The sequence below is a fragment of the Carlito syrichta genome, unplaced genomic scaffold, assembly GCF_000164805.1.
Source record: "Carlito syrichta isolate Samal-C Ts95f unplaced genomic scaffold, Tarsius_syrichta-2.0.1 Scaffold311830, whole genome shotgun sequence".
NCBI lineage: Eukaryota > Metazoa > Chordata > Mammalia > Primates > Tarsiidae > Carlito > Carlito syrichta.
Window position 1 is genome coordinate 261,443 of NW_007255926.1, and position 21,445 is coordinate 282,887.

General features: G+C 42.5%; 1 protein-coding gene across 2 annotated transcripts in view; it reads left to right on the plus strand.

Annotated features, from left to right (window-relative positions):
- Window positions 1-21,445, plus strand: part of CRIM1 (cysteine rich transmembrane BMP regulator 1) — a 209,302-nt gene that overhangs the window by 42,331 nt on the left and 145,526 nt on the right. For both annotated transcript variants that reach the window (XM_021718099.1, XM_021718100.1), the window contains exon 2: window positions 1,305-1,478. In XM_021718099.1, coding sequence (XP_021573774.1) covers window positions 1,305-1,478 — 174 coding nt within the window. The remainder of the gene's footprint in view (window positions 1-1,304; window positions 1,479-21,445) is intronic.

The following is a 21,445-nucleotide window of genomic DNA, read 5'->3' on the forward strand; positions in this document are numbered from 1 at the left end:
AGGAGTCTCACTCCTTCTCCCAGGCTGGGGTGCAGTGGCATGCACGCTCATGGCCACCCCAGCATCGACCTTCTGGGCTACAGCGATCCTTCCACCTCAGCTTTCTGAGTAGCTAGAACTACAGACACATGCTACCCCACCCGGCTATTTTTTATTTTATTGTAGCGACGAGGTCTCACCAAGTTGCCCAGGCTGGTCTCAAACCCACGGGCTCAGGCAATCCACTCACCTCGGCCTCCCAAAGTGCTGGGATTACAGGCTGAGCCACTGAGCCCTGCCAAAAACGCATTTTTAAGATGGCATTTATACCTGCCCTCATTTGAGCAACAGGCTTAATCTTTCTCAAGTTCAAGTACTTTTAAAAATTCTCTTCAGATATGGTTATCAGAAACATGTTTACTATTTAACTGTCAGTCCCCAGTTCAGGTAGATAAAGTGTCTGTTAAAGATAATGCTAAGGAGGGGGAAAATCTGGTACAGTGTCCTAAGGATTCATACAGAAAGAGTCTGGTTTCCTGTAAGAGGTGATTTAACTATGAGGAATATTATTAAGAATTCAGTCTGCCTATGGTTTTGTCACATTTGTTACATTTTTTGGCTCTGCGTCCCAGGAAAGCCGGTTTCAAAGCCTACTTTATTTTTTGTAGTCTACCCCATTCCATGACTGAGACCTGATTTGGTCTCAGCTACAGGATTCAATTACTGCAGTCTCACTAGGCGGTGGCCCTCATGTTGTTGTCGTATCTGACTTTGGGGTGACAGTGATGGGCACTAGCGGTGTGCCCCCAAATGTGGGGGATCATCCCCATTGTGTTTAATTTTTGACTCTTTTGGTGGTATCTGATTTTTGATGTTCATTAACTGCCTTGAAGTGTTTAGGTTGAAAGAACTGTTTTAAACCTGGAATTGGTCTTAATAATAGAGCAAAGATTTAGTTTTTTTGGAGTAATTTTGTAGACTGGCAAATGTGTCTTCTATAATTTTATTGAATGTGGAAAAATCCAAGAATCTTTAGTATTGAAATTTTTAAAGGCATCTCAACTGTTGTAGTAACACATAAGAGAAGGGTCTCGGTTACAGATGTTTGTATATATGACTATTTCATATCTGTGTGTAAGGCTGCACCTCAGTCTTTTCATATTAGGAAGAGGTTGAGTGTCATTCGTTTGTAAACTTTCAGCCAGACTGCCTTTCCCGCATTGAAATGTCAGAATTGAATGGGAATCTTGACGTCCCAGTGAATGTTTGCTCTCAAGCAGGCCTTAGGATGAAGCTGTAATTGTTCATTGTTCGTTGTTTTACAGATGAGAACTGGGATGATGACCAGCTGCTTGGTTTTGAACCATGCAACGAAAACCTTATTTCTGGCTGCAATATAATCAATGGGAAGTGCGAATGTGACACCATTCGAACCTGCAACAATCCCTTTGAGTTCCCAAGGAAGGATATGTGCCTTTCGGCTTTAAAGAAGATTGAAGGTAAGCCTTGATTTTTGTTCACCATCCAGTCGTAGGTCTTAGTATTGGGTCACTCCAAGCAGTGATAGTATTTGAGCTCGGAGGCGAAGGCAAGCTTGCAGAGATCGGTAGCTTTCGTAGTCCCAACGAGGATGCGTCAGGTTTACCCGGTGCTGATGTGATGTTGCATGTGTTTCCCGGGAGCCGTAGGATGGAAGTGCTGTGGTGGTGGGAGCGGATGGCGTGAGTGGGTGCTTCGTGCCAGCCCGCTGGGGCCACCTTTGCATAATGGATGATGCGTTCACAAGTGGTGTGCTCGAGGCCAGCACCTGCTGTCTCCAGGTCCATTCTGACTGATTTGCCACAGGATGGTGCTGTATGAGGAGAGGATGCTAATTAAAAATGCCGCTCATCTGTCTCGGAAGAGTGTCTCTTTAGAAGAGACTGGAGAATCGTGCAGTGAGAATTACTGAAGGCTTAGATTGGTTTGCCGGAGGACGGGACTTGCCTTGGATGTGCAAGGATGACCAGGAGAAGTCGGAGTTCCGTGAAAGTCACAAGAAAATGACACTAGCGTGGCCTATAGCTTTGTACATTCACACGTACAATGTAGAAGAAAAATTGGGAGCTTGAAAATATGATTTATACCCACGGTAATCCCCCCAAGTAGACTGCCCAGAGCTTGGGACTGTGCTCACAGCCAAAATTAACAAGGGGTGAGGCCTGGGCTTGGGTCTCAGCCCCTCCCCTCACATCCACTGAGGTCTCTCTTCACTCTAGTGTCCTCTTGGCAATAGAAAAGTGCTGAAAGAGACATCCTGAAATGTACCTTTTACCTCTAAGGCAGTGTCACTGTAGGATGGGGAGTTGGTAATCTAGTTGGGAGTACCAAGGATTCACAAAATCTACAAGTTAAGCTCTTCAGGGCGGTAGAGCAAACAGAAGTCTCTGAAATGCTTTATTTCCAAGTTATACTGAAGGGTAATAAAGAAGAAATTTGCCATAGCCTGTAACATAACATTTCTCTTTGTATTTACCAGTGTTGCTGAATCATTAAAAGACAAAAGAGGTAGAAAACAATAGGAATAAAACTTTGGAACTGCAGAGGGTCTTGGATAACATGTAGTCTAGTCCTTGAATTTGAACATTGGGCAACTGAGCTTCCACACCACTGATGAGTAGCAGGCCTAGGACTGACCGTACCAGGTATCCCTCCAGTCCCATCATGACCCTAGATAATGCAGTCAGTCAGTTACTAACTCATTTCTATCGTCTGATCGCCTTTTGCTCCTCGCCCTCCCCCCATTGCCGTTCAAATGTGAGTATTCTGCCAACGTCAGTATAGACACATTTAGGGATTATAGATGATATGGTCACATGTCTATTTAAATAGTTAATTTATTAATTTGGTAACTCATACATATTTAAAACCACATGATATAAAATAATAATACGACAATTTAGAGGTATTACTTTTTTTCCATTCTTATATTTCACAACACTATTTTGTTCAGACGTTTCTGATGCCTCAGCATGGCTGTCATTGTCTCTGCTCAGGCCACTAACCCTCCCCCCAGGTCATTTATCACCCTGTTCCCATGCCCTCTCACTACCTCCTAGGTTGTTTGAGATGCAGCAGATTTTGAATGTAAGTATGATGCCATCACAGGAAGCTTTGTCCTAAAGCCCAGTACCTGCGTAAAATTAGGACAATTGCATTTTAATCAGTTAGGTGTGTATTTATGATCTTTACAATGTGGAGATTAACTTTATTTTTAAAGTGAGTCTGAAAACACCATTTGTGAGATCCAGCGCTTCCAATTTTGAGACCATTCCCATAGGAATTATAACTGTATCTGATTCCATTTCTTTGCCTTTTACTTTTAAATTTAATCTATCAGATGGCCCCTGTGTAATCCAAATGTGGAGTCAGTTGAGGTCATTTAAGGTTAGTGTATCTGCTACAAATACTGCTTTGTTATTCAGAATGAAGCACCCTGAAGTATGAGAGATCTTGGAAGAAATCAGGATTGGAGGATCTCCTCTTTCTGGTAAACTATTTTGAAGGAAAACGCCCTACTTACATTAGACCTATATTGTATATCAAAGATTTACTGAGGAAATCATATTTGTGAATAAATAAGTCATTCATAGTGAAAGAGACTTGGGATGTTACAGGTGTTCAGGGCCAAGAAACTTTGCCCTGGATTTGTCTGATGATGTCATGGGAGGGTAAAGTCTGAACAGTTTAGAACTGGGAGGATGATGGAATGGGAATGGATGAAGGAATAAAACGAGAAAGTGGGTTTTGCATGACTTATGTGTAAGGCACGTGGGAGACCAGTCTGAAAGAGCCGGGTTTTTTGTTGGTGGGTAATAGGAAATAAAGATGGGAAGGCAGACTGGGATCAAAGTCTGAAATGTTTTAAATATTGTGCAGGGAGCTTAAGCCTGGTCAGATGAGCTATTGGAAATTGCTGTTGGTTTACAAGCAGAGAGAAGCTGAAGGAAGAGGTGAAGTCAGTGTTAGAGACTGGGGTTGTAGTGGGATGCAGAATGGATTAGCAAGGGAGATATTCTAGTCAGGAGACTCATTGGAGAGCTGTGTGGATGTGAGGCCGCAAGAAAAACCCAGCCTAGATTGGTTCCAGGAAAATAGCAGGGAGGACTTAGTACACAGGGTTTTGATGGAAGAACCTCTGGCATCCACTGGCAGATAAGGGAGGGATGGAAACGTACGAAGATGATTCTAGGCTATCTAACCCGAAATAGTAGAATGATAGTGCAAGTAATAGAAATAGGAAAACTCTTCTGAGATGTTTTGTGATAAAATGGTCCTGAAAATTGGAGTGGTTGTCTTGTGGGGGAAGGGGAGATGTAGGGTCAAGAGAGGCTTAAGAAAATACGTTGAATGATGACAAGAATGATCTAGCGAAGAGGGAGAAGCCAGCAATATAAGGAAGGCAATTGTAGGAGCAAAGTCTTTGAGGAGTGAGATGAACAAAATTGTCTCTACTTTTCAGAGAAGTATAAAGCAAGGTCATCGTCTGACACTGAGGCAGAAGAGAGTGTGGAAAAGCAAAGAGGGAGAGGAAAACATAAATAGACATCTCAAGGGAGGGGGCCAGTGACTTAACCAGGGAAATGTGATGGGATCGCCCCCTGGTGCTGACGGTGTACTTGAGGTTAGTGCTTGAAAGGAGGCGGTTGTCACAGTTGTGTCTTTTTCTCTAGTTCTCATGCAGGTGCCATGCATGTAGAGAGGCCATTGTGGTTGGGATTTGTCCTGACAAGTCTGGTAGAAAGAACGAGGGGCACAAGGGTCGAGGGTTATGCAAAAGAGTGTTATAGTGGCTGGCTGTGTAATCTACACTAGGAAGGAGAAAGAAACAGTAAGTAGTATGGTCAGAGGAGGGAGGTCCTGGTGGGATTGAAGAATTATTAGATGGTGATAACTAAGGAAGTAGGTAGGAATTTGAGGAATGAATACCTGATGATGAGGCATTTTATTGGTTGTAATGAGAGCTGAGAATGGCCATGAATGGTCCAGCTGACTGAGGACGGGGAAGAACAAGCTCACTGGAGGTGGGAGGTCTGACAGCTGGGCCAGGTGGGTCGCCTGTACCAAGGATGAAAATAACAAGAAGTAAGAGACATGGAGTGAGAGACTCTGTAGATACATGGAGCACCTTGTTGTAGTTGGTGGCAGTCTGATTGCATATGCCTCCAGTGAACAGGGACTTATTTTTTAAAGGGAAAAAGGATGAATAATCTGAAAGTGGCAGTGAAAACAAAGAGGACACCTACACCCCTCCCGGGATTTATGCAGTGTGGGAGATAGAGCCATCCCCATTTGAGGGGACTTTGAGGGACAAAGAGAAGTCAGGGGCTGCCCAGGTTTTAGATAGAACAAGAAGGTGACGGGAATTTCAGACGGATCATAAGGGCAGAGGGATTTGTCGATGACAGACCATGAGCTCTAGCGGGCACAGAAGAGGATTTGGGAGGGAGGGTTGTACAGGGATTGGGAGATTTTGCAGACCACCTGAGGATAAGAGTCTGTGATATTGGATGATCTGGTAAAGGTCCATTTGCTCCTGGCAGTCACTTACAGGAAGGTGAAGAGTCAGTCCTACTTAAAGCCTTTGTCTGGGGACTCTTCTTCTGGGCAGCTATGGTATGGAAGTGTGCAGTGTTGGGGACAGGGCAAGAATAGTGTTCTTAGCAGAGCACAGTGAGAGAACACGAGTCCCCATTTCTGCATTTTTGGCAGTAATGCTGAAAATGAATTCCAAACATAGCTGTAACATTTGAAAAATGTGTGGAAGTCACTGCAAGTCATTTCAATATTATGTTATAGATTTATCGAGAATACTGACAATTCCTGGACATTACAAAAGCTCCTGTGTATTGCTTACATGTGTTTACAAGGGAAGGAGTTGGTCCGGGATTTTACCTACTGTTCTCTTTCTTAAAATCTATAAACATATCGCCATAAAATCAGTTTGTGAAAAATGTAGAGGAAATAGGGCACTGGATAACTGTCAGTCACAGCTTTGTACAGAATGCTTTGTCAGAGTAATCTGTGTTTTCCAAGGAAGTAGTCGTCTGGTAAAGGGAATGACCTGCCAGTCACCTTGATCTTAACAAAGTTTATGATTCTGTGTCCTGTGGCTTGTTCATCAGTGATTTGCGGTACTGAGAAGTGAATACTGTAGAAGCTGATGGTCACAGTTTGGAGGGGACCAAACCAGCAAAACAGTATTCACTTCTACAGCTCCCACTGGGTGTTCTGGGGGTGCCTAGTGTGAGCTTAAAGTTGACTCCAAAGACTTCCATGAGGCAGTGAATAAGTTGGATGTTCATGTTTGTGTATGACTCCGGTACATGGCTTAAAAAAAAATTATCATCATTCAGAGCGGTTGTCATAAATTCAAGAAGGAATCAGAAATATGAAGCCATACCATAATCAGTGAAGGACATAAAACACACTGGAAAAGATTCCTGTATTCATTTGACCAGCAAATACCAAATATGTATGAGGCACGGCTATAGTTGTAGAGGTTAAGTTCAAAGGGGAAGGGATGACAATAGATAAGTAAATGAACAAGGGAATATCAGATAGCATGACAGAAGCTATGAAAAGCCACAGTCAGGATGCCATGATAGGGAATTCCTGGGGACGCTGCTTTAGGTAGGGATGTCAGAGTGGTGTCCTGTGAAGGAAGGGGATTGGAGCCAGAATCTGAATGCATGAGGGGGTTGACCAGATGATGCTCTGAGGAGAGACTTCCAGGCAGAGGGAACAGCAATTGGGAAAGTGCTAAGGAGGGAACAAGCTTGCTGTATGGAAGGAATAGCAAGAAAAAGCAAGAAGTGTGACCAGACTGGCTGAGGCCTTCTAGCAGATATGTATTTTGAGGGACTGGGAACAAAGATATAACCGAATTTGGTTTGTCTTTTTAAAGATGACTCTGGTGGAGTAGAGACTGGTTGAGGGGTGGGGAGATGCAAGAGTGGGAACAGAGCCGGCTGACGGGTTCTTTTAGTAGTTCAGGAAGAGATAATGGTGACTCGTAACTGAGCACTGGCAATGGAAATAGGTGGATTTGAAATATGATTGGAAACAGATTAATAAGACTTATTGATATTGGCGGTAGAGGAAAGAGGAATCAAGGTCTACTCTTCAATTTGGGGTTTAAGAAAATTATAATGCCCTTTCCTGGGAGGAGCAGATTTAGGGAGAGGACTCAAGAAGTTTTTTTGGAGGGGGAAAGGGACAGATTAAACTTGACATCCAAATTAATTTCTGATGCAATTCACTAGCTCATTAACAGTATTCACACATGCATAGCTCCTGGTGAGGGTACAGCAAACTAGAGAAACTACAAAGACAGATCCCTGAGGAAAGTCACATATTTCCACAAAGAGGCATAACCTAGTTGGGAGATTGTGCAGAAAAATAAAAATAACCCAATTCACATTGATTTATCACCAGGCAGAGACTAGCTGAAGAGGTGTCTGTGAGGGACCCGTAAATGTGTTTTAGTCATTACTGCATCATATAGCACATAGGTTATGAAGATGGTGTGGGTTATGTGGAATGTTTGAAAAATGAGGAAGATACTTGGGGCTTTAGAAATTTCTCCTTTGAATAGGCTAAAATCACTTGGAGAGATAATGTTGAATGGTTTATAAATTTTGGCTGTATTGAATTTTTTTCTCTATAAAATATTTTAGAAAAAAAATAGACAGAAATTGGCATGTGATGCTACTACTATATATCATGGTCTTACATTGAGTGGACAAGTAAGACCTGCCCTGCACGCATATGTGGGATAAATCAAGGAAGGCTTTATAGAGGAACTAGGAATTCAGTCCAACTCTGATAAAGTTGTTGGGTGGTTCAACAGAAGAGAAGGAGAATTTAAGATTTGGATAGAAAAGAGATTAGGCAGAGGGGTATAGATGGGAGGAAATTAAGGTGGTCAAGTCAGTGAGTTTTAGTGGCTGATTGACTCTAGGGGATGAAGGGGAAGACTCGGATTTGGGGGGGATGACTGTCAAGTAAATGCTTGGGGAGAGATGGTGGTCAGGGTAGATGTTTGGAGGCCTGATGGTGAGGATGTCATTTACTAGAACGTAGAATACAAGGAGAGCAACTTTGCAGAAGTTGGATGAGGTAGATACTGTGTTTGTTTTGTTATGTTTGAGGTATCTATGGAGAATCAAGGGGAAGATGAAGGATGCGGGTCTGAAACTCAGATCTGAACTGGAGATAAGGATTTGTGAGTCATCCTCCCAGGGAGAGTGTGATGTCTGTGATGACTTTTTGAGTTTATAAGTGAGGTGAAGTATATGAGCATTTTTAGGAAGATTAATGTGACAGTAATGTGGATAATGGAGAAAAAAGTGACTGGCAATGTTAACACACCGGAAGTGAGATCAGAGGACATTTGTATGACAGGGCGTGGTGGCTTAAGTCTGTCATCCCAGCACTTTGGGAGGCTGAGGCAAGAGGATTGCCTGAGCCCACGGGTTCAAGACCAGCTGGGCAACTTGATGAAACCTCATCTCTACAATAAAATTAAAAAACTAGCCAGGCATGGTAGTTTGTGCCTATAGTTCCAGCTACTTGGAAGACTGAGGTAGAAGGATCGCTAGAGCATAGCACCCCAAGGCTTTGGTGGCTGTGAGTATGCCACTGCACTCCAGCCTGGGCTACAGAGTGAGACGCCAACTCAAAAAAAAAAAAAAGAAAAAAGACCAGTGCAGGAATTAATCACTCTGTTAGCATAGTAGAAGAAATCCTAAAGGCAAATACTGCTAGCCTATCAAAAGTTAGCCTAAAACATAATTGTTGGCACCCACGATACTGACATGTATGGAATGGAATGTATTATTTCAGTTAATTGTTCATTGATTGATTAACTCATTTGTACATCCTTGTCCAAAAAAAGCCCTTTGAAAGTATTTGAGGACAGCAGAGCTGGCCAGTCCCATACCTGAGATTAGAGCTATTTCATGGAGGAGCTCTAAGGCGTTTAAGTAGTGGGATAGGAAGGGCAAATAATAGGATTATGGTCACAGACCCTCTCAGTCCAGAAGAATCCTCACCTAGCATTCTCTGCAAGTGCCTTCTGAGGTCGCTGCTTTGAATGTGTATTCATTTGTATATTTGTTCATGTGTTCATTCAGAAAGAATGTATTGACCACACGCTACAGGCCACTCTACCTCGGATTCACCAGTTTGACTTTGGTTTGCCGTTATCCAAAGGACCATTTTCTAAATGACCTCAGTTGCATTACATTATAGATGCACTGTGGAAGCTTGCTTTTGATTTAAAAATATGTCCTCAATAGTACTTTAAGCACTTAATATTAACATAAGCATAAATTGTATAACCCTAGCTAGAAACTAAAGGTTAGAAATTAAGATGAGAAATAACTTATGTGGAGTTTCATATCTGTATTTTTTTTCTGCTGCTTAAAGCAAAAAGAGGTTTGATTTTTATGTGGTATGACTGTGTCCTCTGAAATGAAACTAATTTTTACAGACTTTTTTCTTATAGTTTTAAAAAATCTGGATCATGGTTGCTCCAGATTGTTAACTTAATTACCCCGTGGTCTCAATTTACCATTTCAGTCCTACCTAAGGAAATGCGAGTGTCATGAGTTTTCAGTTGTGTACATTTCCCTTACTTCAGTGTTTTTCACCCCGGAACAGTGTTAAGTGCCAAATTTTATTCTCAGTCATTATCTTCTGCTTGGTCTATAACCTACAGAACAACCTGCGCTGTATGTGGTCTTGCAGAATAGTCTATCTTTTAATATCATCTGTAATGTGTGTCAGTAAATAAAAATTTAATTAGTATTAAGAAAGAAATATTGTACTATAATTTTATTCATAGAACTTTTTGACGTAAACGTGTATGTGAGAGAATGTGTGCATATGTCTGGGGCAGGGGAGCATGCTCACAGATAAGTCAAGTAAGATGCAATCCAGTGAACCTGGGCGTATGATTGACGTTGATTCGCCATTGAGAGTGTCATAGAATTTTCTCCTGATGCTCGTACCCCTGGAATGGCCACATGAGGATACTTTCAGCTGTAGCACGAAACCTGCTGCCATCCCTGAAGTACAGGGAAGACAGACTCCCATGAGGGGCTGGGGTACAGTGGTAAGGACTGGGTGTCATTCAAGGTCAGAAACACCCTTCCCTTGGCCAAAGTGAAAAAACACACGCTTAACCTCACCTTGCAGCTGGGCCAGGATTGGATTGGGCAAATGCCATTAAAGAAACTTATTTAATTGAGGTGGTAAGGCCGTTGCGAACTTTAAATCTGTATAGCTGTCCCATTTTCTTTGTAAAGACAATCACTCATTGATAATATACCATGTCTTTCCTTTTTTGGAGCATATATATACATATCTATAGACACATACACATACAAAGTGACTTTAAAGATCCCAGCAATGTTGTCCTTAAAAACATGTTTTAAATCATTGTTATTTTGCTATCTTGATAGCTGGTTCAAGGAAAGTAAAAAGGGCTACCAGAAGGCGGAAACCAGTTTCAAATATCTGGATATCTGGGAAATAAAAACAGGAAACTCAAGGAACTTGGCCTGAGCCCAGTTGCAGAGAAGCAGTTGGTTGAATAATTATACCTGCATTTTAACTGTTGGAAGTCATACAGTGACCTTCTGGTTGTTATGCTTTCTCGTGCCCATCCAAAAAAAAAAAAAGTCATGATTAAATATTTTATATCCAGTTGCCAACAGGATTGTGGGTGGGTGTAAGGGATCATTTTATGCAGCCACATTAGAGTTACAGAAAGGATTGGTGTGTAACAAACACATTTTCAAGTTGACATTTAGAACAACGCTTTCTGTAGCTATCTGCAAATAGCATAATATGTTCTATACCATTCAAAACTGAATTTTTCTTTCTTTGTTTTGTGTCTTAACCCTGAGCTTTCAAACCATCTCTTCTGTCCCAAAATGCACCTAGTCCAAACACCTGTCTGTCCTCGTCCCGAACCTGCTTTCAGGTTAGTTAAGGGGATACCAAAATTGCAGGCGAGCAGATTTTTCTACATATCTGCCTTTTGTTTCAAGAATACCATGTACTTCGTCTGTTGATTTTTAAAAGATATTTATTATTCTTGTTAAAAAGAACAAAAAACAACCTGATACTTTCATCCTGAGAAATAGCACTCTTTGGGGGCCAAGCCTGAGACCCTATTTCCACCTCCCTACAGGGGTTGCTTAAAAACTGGTCATCTAATGACTGACTGCAGCCGGTTGACGTTTTCACAGTAAGGTGACCATGAGCATTCCCATGGTGTTGGTGGGTGGTTTCTAACTTGGCCGTAGGTGACATCCCAGTTCTTCCCAGGCTTGCCTGTGCTCAGCCACACAGAGCTGCTGAGTTTCTGCTTTGCCCAGCTGTGTCTGGTTAAGCCCTGGTTCCCTCAAAAGTTCTTCTTGATGTGAGCGAAGGATCTGGAATCCCAGCACAGAAGGCCTTGTGAGACCTCTGTGGCAGGGCTCTGTTCCTCCAAGAGTAGCTAGAGGCATCCCTTCTGTGTCTTTGGGGTTCTCTGCCTCCTGCAGAGCTAGCCTGCCCCCCACGCCAGCCAGTCACACCAACCAGAGGGGTGTGACCGGCCAGGCACCCTCATTCCTGAGCTGTTCTTACATTGTCACCTCAGGCCATTTAAAACCTCATTCATGACCCCGCCTGTAGTCCCAGCACTTTGTGAGGCCAAGACAGGAGGATCATTTGATACTAGGAGGAGTTCAAGACCAGACTGGGCAACGGAGTGAGACTTTGTGTCTACAAAAAAGTCAAAAAACTAGCTGGGCATGTTGGCACATGTCTGTAGTCCCAGTTCTCAGGAGGCTGAGGCGGGAGGATCGCCTGAGCCGAGGAGGTTGAGGCTGCAGTGAACTGTGATCACCACTGCTCTCCAGCGTGGGCAACAGAGTGAAAACCCAATTTTTAAAAAATATCATATGTAAGTATACACATAAACCTCTAGGCAAAGCTACAGCTTCTTCTTCTTCCTGTTGAAAGTGAAGAGAGCTCACCATACTTGAAAATTATGCAGATGGACAAATGTGCCTCCCCTCCCCATGGCCTCCCCATCCTGTTTCTTTAGTTCTTTTCCACCTCAGAAATCCAGCATCATCTTTCTCTCTTTACCACCAGCAACTACAAATGAGGAAAATGTTGAATTGTTTACCCTTACTGATTGATGATACCCTCGAGTGTTTCCTCGGCCAGCATTACCACATTTTAATCCTCTCTAATTTGAGATTCCTCATAAAGGAATTTGGTCCAGAAGCGGAGGAGCTCTTTAGGATGGAGCAAGGGTGCTTCCAGCCAGTCCTGTCTCTTTCTGACTGTGCCCTTCTCACCTGGGAGAATGAACCTGTCTGTGGTTGGCCAGCTGCAGCAGAGCATTGGGGGGCGAACATGGAAACAGCATCGCCTGAAGAATCCTGGCGGGAGGGACCAGGCAGACACACAGACAGTTGTCTCAGGGTGGACCGGCCATCCCCAGCATGAATTGTATGGTAGATGGCAGGCGTTCTAAAAGATATGGGTGAAAAAAACAAAGTTGATTTTCATCCGTTTAAAAGCTAGTTACGATTTTTAGACATATATGTTTCCTTCCAGAGCTGGCACTTTCATCTTTGCAAAATGTAAACTCTCTCAAGAAGAGTATGTAAAGCACTAAAATTAAATACTTGAGGTTTTTTTGAGGGGAGGAAACATTCTAAAAATAAAATTTGACTCACTGCCTAGTTGATACTGACCTCCACTAAGTATGCTGTTCTGGAGCATCTGAATAATTTCTCTGGAGACCTTTGAGACCATTCTTTTCAGACTGCATGCTCCCTAAGATAAGAATAATAGTCCCTGCATGATAAACATTTGTATACCTAACCCTGAATTGTATCCCACATTTTTAAGATTAAAAAATTAAAAAAAGAAAGAATAATGGATTCACTTTGGCTGGTGACCCACCCAGAGCTCGAAGTATACTCTTAAGGGGTGCCTTCCTGCTTTGGATCCTGGTTACCGTTGCTGAGTGTTTTTTTGCAGCAAGAGGAAATGACAGCAATGAGTGGTGCCTGTAAAGTTGGAAGAGGGAAGGAATTGACACGAGAAGAATTAATGTTCATGTGAGGTGTTTTTCTTTCTTTCTTTTTTTTTTTTTTGAAAGCAGGATTTATTGAGAGGACAGAAAAGCTCCCACAGTGGGAAGGGACCCGAGGGGGTTGCCCCCCGTGTGAGTTTTTAAGGGACCGGAATGTTCCTCTACATCGAGGATGTATTTTTTTGTTTCTGGCTGACAACTTCCTAGTTTTCCTAGACTTCATTATTCTTCTGTCACTGGGATTATTTTTTTTTAATTTCCCGAAAAGCAAGTAAAGTGCTTTCTCCTCATCTGTAGCCTTTCTCTTCCTGTTCCAATAACAAAAGAACAATATAGAATGTAATAATGTTTAAAAATGGATACTTCTTTTTCTTGGTATATCCATATATTTGTCTGCAGATAAAATACAAGTTTTACAGGCATAGAGGAAAGCAGTTTGTCAGTAAAATGAGCTAATATTGTATCTTGTACTTATTGGGGTTTTTTTTTTTCCTTTTAACTGGTTCAGGAAATGAAAGATTTTTTTTTTTCCTCTTCAAAATGTATTCCCATGTTGTTAAGAGGAAAAGTCCTGAAAATTAGAAAGATAGGTAAGAACACTGATTTCCCCTAACAGAAGGGCATTTTAAAGGTGCCTAGAATACATTCTACTCTTGCTTTGTGTACTTATATTGCATTAAAGATTGTTATTTACTGTTCTTGTGCTTTGCCAAAAAAAAAAGTCCGGTCTGCCTCACAGGACTTTTATAAATACCAGAGTTGTGTTTTTGCAACATTGTACTTGAAAGGACACTTGTTTCCGTGTTTTGATGCAGTTTAAGTTCATGGCAGGTGTGCATTTCAAGTGGCTTCTGCAGGTGTCCTTGAAACCACATTGAGTAGGAAACTGGTAACTTGTCTCATGGTGGTCCTGTGTGACCTCAGGAGACCTGGCATGCTCACTTTTGTGTGGCATGAAACAAAACCTCATATTCTCAGTTGTGTCTGACCCAGATCTGGGTAACTAGTCAATTTTTTTAGACTGCCTAAATATCTTGCATATAACATTTAACCTGGCATTTATTTCTGTGGTAGTAAAAAGAAAATACAATATTCCATCTATCAGTTCTCGGTACCCTGATTGCTAATCACAGTAGGACCCTAAGAATGCTCTCTGGGAGCCAACTTGTTTCTGTTTCGTCAGGAATTTTTCAAATAAAACTCTACCGTGGTGTTACATCTCAGTGCAACGTGGAACTCCCCCTAATGTGATCTGTGTGTTGTCTCATGCCTCTTGGCCTGCCTTCCTGTCTGTCTATGTTCAAGGCTTATTAGAATGTTGACCCTGGCGGTCCTTTGGATGTGTCAAGAAATTAACAAACCTCTTTAGTCAAGAGGGTGCATCCTACATAGATTTATAATAGTGTATGTTCATGTGCATAGGAATCATGTTTTCTGTGAAAAAAAATATGTGTTATATGTGTGTTTGTGTGTGTTCTGTGGGAAAAGAACGTTATATCACACGTGTACATGTGTGGGTTTATGTGTATAGCTAGATGTATATAAGGATATAAGTATGCATGATGAGAGAATAAGTAATACATAAAAATAAATGCGATCTTATGATTATATTTACTTTACTTGATCTATAATATATATAATATACACAGTATATATATGTCTCCATTTACTTGCATGCTATTAAACATGATAGTGTTACTTTCTCTAGTTAAGAGTTTTGTGAAAATTTTATTCTTGGATGGGGGAAATGTAGTCACAGACTCTAACCCCTGGCCATACATCCGAGCAGTTCTTTTTAAAACTTGGTGTCATACTATGTACTTTATAAGTCGCTCACAGAGGACAAGCTGTGACTCTCCAGATAAATATTGTTCAAACCCCTTCCACTTTCATTTCCCTTATCACTATAACAACCACACCCAACGTTGCTATTAAACTGTGTTGTCTGTCTGCTTTCCCCTCACTCGCAAAGCTGACCCTGTTGAGTAGCAAAGGAAATATGAGAGATAAGGCTGAGCACTGTCTTCCTTTTGTTGACATTTCTACAGCAACAAGTCAGAGAGCTTGTCTCCCTCTGGGTAGACCAGAGCCGCTACGGGTCATGGTTAGATGGTATGACCATTAGTAACCGTGATGACTCCCAGCAGAATTATTTGAAACATTCTCAGTAAATAACCCAGGACGCTGGTAAGCAAAAGGGGAGTGACTGTTAAGTTACTAACTGTTCCAGTTTTCTATATATGGAGGGGGAACACTGGGGACAAAGGTCGAGATCAACGTAGGTTGGAGGTCTCCGGATTTCTGAGTCTAAGCCTGTTTTGGAGAAGCCTCCATATTTGGCCATTCCAAGCTGTGCACTGGGAGTTCTTGGCTGTATTTCACTGCTCACTTCCTTGATGTGAAATCTTTGCCACATCTTATAGTTCCATCACTGTTCAGAGGGATTTTTAACTAAATCACATATTAACATTGATGCTTCATGAGTTTGCGCTATTTGTGTGTATTCCTCAGTTATATTAACCTTTCCATCAAGATCTTTGACATCTCAAAAGAATTCCTTTGTTTCACATGTGTTTTGAAAACTTTGATAAGAGTCATGTCACCCAAGGGGGTGTGTCTCCTTTGATACATGTCTGCTTCACATAGTGCAATGTGATGAATTTTGCTGTATTTCCCATGGGCCAAGGAACTGTTGTCTTCTATTACCAGAAAACTCATGTCAGGTCTTTATAAATCTTATGTGAAGTACCTCCGAAGAAGAGAAATAAAATGATTATAGCTCACATTATTTACTATTGTCTGTGGCCTCAAAAATAAATGAATATTCCCAGAAAAAAAAAAAGGTTAGAAAATTAGAGCACATACACACATTGAGGACTTGGGAGCTAGTAAATGTGAAATGAGCTTAAGAATGACTTTATTCACTTACTGGCATTTTGAAGGGACGCAGGCTGTCAGGAAAATGAACCAATCTGTATTAATATAAAGCACTAGAAATATAAAAAAATCATGTTTGAAAGCGCTTCCAGGATTTTCCTTGAATGCTGCTGAATACCTTCTGCCTGTGAAATGTCAATTAAATGTATGTCACCGGCATCCATAAACTGAGAGGGCCACGAAAAATATCCACTTACCACTTCCAAATATTTAAGCCCTTTAATGTTCTTTTGACCTTCAGTTAAAGAACATAGTCGCATAGCAGAGGAAATGCCTCAAATTCTAGCATCTGGGTTTGTTTCTTTATACTTTCTTGGCACCGTTACAACAGTAGGGCTTTTCTTTCCTTTAATTTTTTTCACAGTACAGTCAACACAGACTTTTCACACAAGTGGGAAAGGACAGTTATAAGGCCAAAAGCAATATGTTTCTTCTCTGTGCTCCGTGGCAGAGCCTCATTGAATGACTTCTTGTTTCAGAGGGCGCCTCTAACCAACAAGCTACAAACAGAATCCCACACAAACACAAATTTCGTATAAAATTAGATACCAACACACACGCGTATGAAGGTATGTATGTATCCGCAGAATTTAGTGCTGTTGGTGCTCCTGTTATTTTGAACCTCTTGAGGCTCTGTCACCAAGTTCAAGTTCTGTGATCTGCGTGTAGTTTCCAACCATCATCTGGATTCTCAGCTGCTTGAAGATGATTCTTCAGGGGCCTCTTGGGTAGCTGAGAAGAGAACCTAGTTTAATTAAAGAACTTGTGAAGTGCATGTGTCGGGATGGAGGTGCCTTATTCCGGCTCTCTTCATATTTCAGCCGTATTTGTCATTTATCACCAGTAAAAGGTCACTGTTACACCTTAGTGAATAAAGCAATGAGATCTGATTTCCATGAATTAAAAGATTTGCACTAAAACAGTAATCAGGAGACTTCTTCATATGTTCATATAGTCCCACGTTACATTGAATAGGTTTCTGCATGTTTGAGGTTTTTTTTTTTTTTTTGAGACTTTGAATAATACTCAGCCGCACCCCCTCTGCATGTTTTCTTGGAAATTCAGTGGGGAACACGTGCCTCTTCCTGCAGAAGACCCTCGTGCGTTGGCTTCCTGCTCTCGTCTTACCAGCGATGGTGGTTCATGCGTCTCGTTCTGACATGAAAATGTTAGGAAGCAGTATTGTTGTGTATGAAAGCTTCAGATCCCCTCCCACCGTAGGAGCCTTTCTGTCCTCTCAATAAATCCTGAATAAAAAAAAAAAAAACTAAACTAAAAGCAGTTCTCAAAAGTAGCCTGAAAAGCTAACTGACTCCCAAAAGCTTGTTTTGTCTGAAGTGTATATGTTTATTCTGTGAAGTTACATTGAAAAGGGTAGTTAGCCAGGCACAGTGGCTCAGCCTGTAATCCCAGCATTTTGGGAGGCTGAAGCGAGAGGACTGCCTGAGACTGGGGGTTCGAGACCAGTCTGGGCAACTTCATCTCTACAATAAATCACAAAAATTAGCCAGGCATGGTTGCATGCATCTGTAGTTCCAGCTAATTGGAAAGTTGAGGTGGAAGGATCGCCTAAGCCCAGCAGGTCAAGGCTGCGGTGGCCGTGAGCCATCTGTGTTTTCTGTGTTTAACACATTTGTTCATTCATTCATTCAACAAATGTGTATTGAGTACCTGCTCCATTCCATACATTTGCTTGTTTGCTAGATTCAGGGCAAACAAGCTAGACAAGGTTTACAGTCGTGTGTGTGTGTGTGTGTGTGTGTGTGTCCCCCCCGGCTTTCAGTCTTTTGTTTTGTTTTGTTTTGTTTGTTTGTTTGCTTTTGGTTTTTTGAGTTTGAGGCTCACTCTGTCACTCAGACTGGAGTGCAGGGGCACGCTCCCGGCCACCACACCCTCGACCTGCTGGGCTCCGGTGATCCTTCCATCTCAGCCTTCCAAGTAGCTGGAACTACAGGCACGCACTACCAAGCTTTCAGTCTTAAGGGACATAAATCAAGTTAAACAATTGCTGTTGGCTTGCAAGGGGCCGAGACTGAGATGGGTTGGCTTGAGAAAGTCTCTCTCTGAAGAGATGATGTTTATGTTGGTCTGAAAGGTAACAGAGGCGGTAGCTGTGCAGAGAGTCTGGGGAAAATCATTCTAGGCAGAGTGAGCCATGTGTTCTCTGGTCCCAGCATGGGAAGGAGTTTTATGTGCTGTGTCCTAAACAGTTCGATGTGGCATATTGAGGGAGGGTGGGGCAGGTGGCAAGAGAGGCAGCTAGAAAAGTAGAAGCAGGCTCGGGTGCATAGGCCACAAGGTAGGGAGTTTGGATTTTGCTCTCAGTGTCATGGGAACCCAGCTAAGGGCTTTAAGTTTCAGCTGGAGTTGAGAGGGTGCGCTTCCTAAAAAGACCCACTCTGGCTGCTCTGTGGACCGTGGGTTGTACAGGCAGCTAGAATAAAGTCAGGGACACTGGTTGGGACACTGAGGGAGAACCAGGAGGTTGATACATGGCCGAGGAGGGGAGCTGGCAGAAGAGCTGGAGAGAGGGGAGGGAATTCTGTGTGTAACCTGGAAGTGCAGTTCAAAGAGCACAGAATGATTGGATTGAGGGTGTCAGGTAAGGAGGGGAACTCTAGAATGATGTTGGGCTTCTGGATTGATTGGTTGGCGTCATCTCCTAAGACAAGAAGAACTGGACAAAACAGAGTGGAGTCAAAACTACCTGCTGAGATACTGAGAGTGCACCGAGGAAGAAGGGACTCTGAGTCCTTTTCTTCATGTAATAGTGATATTTGGAAATTAAGTCATTAAGGCGTTTCACCACCTGGAACACGTGAGTAGGAACGTGAAGATTCCGCTTTGATGGCTCTTGAGTCCAGCTCTTCAGCTTCATTTTCTGCTTTGATCAAGTGTCTATCTCTTCTATGGGCCATATGTCTCTGACCTTTGGAGAAGGCTTTTGTCTCCTCCCCAGGGCTGTCAGCAAAACCCACAGCCAGTCTGCTTGGCTTCCCTTTAAAACTGTTCACAGATTCTCTCTGTGGGTTTTTGACAATGTGCGTCTACTGTTTCAGGCATGGCTGTTCTCTTACTAGAATCTCAGTGGAACCGAGGCCAGCTGAAGGAAATGCAGGATCCCAAGTGTCGTGTCTCATACACACTCCAGAGCATGCAAAGGACCCCCATACTGCTTAGACATTCTCCCCCACCCCTAACTGAGGACCTGCACTTGAATGTGAAGGGGTCCTGTGGTGCTTCTGTGTCTGTGTGCTTACCATACCACATTTTATTTTCTTGTGTGACTCGCAGTGGTCCCCTGAAAGCAGGGACAATGCCTGGCACCTAGGGGATCATGAATTAAGTGTCTGATAATTGAAAAATATAAGGGACTGGAGCCAAACTGTGCAAGTTAACTCGCCAGGTGCAGTGGCTCACACTGGTAATCCCAGCACTTTGGGAGGCCAAGGTGGGAGGATCACTTGAGCCCAGAAGTTTGAGACCAGCCTAGACAACATAGCGAGACCCCTATCTCTACAAATAATCAAAAAAATTAACTGGGCATGGTGGTATACACTTGTAGTCCCAGCTACTCAGGAGGTTGAGGCTATGGTGAGCTGTGATTACGTGATTATACCATTGCATTCCAGGCTGGGCAACAGAGTGAGACCCCAACTTAAAAACAAAAAGATAGCTCATGATACACTTTTTTAAAAAAGAGACTTTATCTTGCAGTTATTGAGGAGCCATTGCAAGCTTGTAGAGCAGAGGGGTAGCATATGGAGTTAGGACTCGAATGAATGTCTGGTTCCTCAGCTGAAAGCAGTCCACAAAGGCGGTCTAAACAGATTGATTATTGGAAGGTATCCTTAAGTATAACACACGTTCAGAATTTAGAAAACAGGACACGAGTTCCCACTGTAACACCGTATTTGTCCCCTGAAAGGAAGAACCATGATAGGTTTAGTATTATTTTACCTGTCACTGGATTTTAGTTATGCCTAAAATCCTTGAAGCTTACCCCTTTGGCCATGGTCCATTTCTTTTCAGTATTATTGCTGCCAGTTTTTCAGATACCGAAGGAAAATCATATTTGCTTCGTGCAGTTGGAAGAAACCCTGGCACGGATCTCCAGAAACCAAAGAGAGAAATGATTAGCCACATCCAGACCAGTAGCTGACTGGCTCGGATTTTTCCTCCCAGGAGCATTCCTGATTAATGGGGGAATCTGTTCTGTAATCGAAAAGCCTCTTTCCCGAGCCCAGCCTGTCCTGGCTTCAGAGTGTGGCCAGCTGCGCAGCGGAAGCTCCTGCCAGGACTCTGCGGCCGATCGCGCTCTTCCACACATCAGGGGTGGTAGACAGGGAGGGCAGAAGTGGGAAAAGCATCACACCATCTCCTCGGAATCCCTTCCCTCACGCTGGACTCTTGTCCCCTTCAGAAGTCCGTCACTCTCCACGGGGTGGATGCTGCAGTCCACCCTGGACTCTTTTGCCCTTGACTTTCATCCGGACCACTTAGCGCCTGTGTCTGTCTTGATGAATTAGCTCTGTAGCCTCTTCTGCCATCCTTTCTATCAGCCCTCTTCTCTCTTCCCTCACCACCCCTTCCACCATGCCTCTTGTAACCCATGCCTGCCTCCGTATCTCTGCTGTTGCATTTCCCCCTGTGCCCTGAAATCACCTGAATATTGGCCTGTTTCCAGAAATATCAACCCACCTCCATTATTTTTTTTTTTTTTTTTTACCAACCTAAAATATATACCAATTTAACAGAGCTAATGCAGGTGATGTCAGCACTGGGGCTTGAAATAGAAAATACTATCATAGCAGATCATTTGTATTTAATTTCTGTGACTTTTCCCTCTCATCTTTTCCTCCTTGTTCTGGATGATCTATTTCATTTCAGGGGTCTATTATCTGGGCATTTGGAGTTTGGGATCCTTGTAGGGTCTTTAAGGCTAAAGAACTATCTTCACTGCACGTGTGATATTATTAGAATAATAATATAAAGATCCAGAATAACCAAAGAAGATGTTAATACAATCAGCAATCATATGCACTGATAAGGTATGGCCCTAGCTCAAGATGCTTTCAGTTTTCTCAGGGAGACGGGCATGAAAACCGTTCACCAGAATAGAAAGTAGAGTGAAACAAGTACTTTCTTAATTTAGGGGTACAAGAAAAAGGCCACAGGGGTCCTGAAAAAGGAGTCATATTCTGACTGGGAAAATCAGAGGTGGTTTTCCTTCCCAGAGAAGGTGACATTTTATTTTAACCTTGAAGGATGAACAGGATCTCAGTAAGTAGAAAAGAAGGACAGAGGACTTTCCAGATTAAAAAACAAAAAGATTTATATATATATGAATGGAGCTAAAAACAAGGGAGTGGAGGTGGT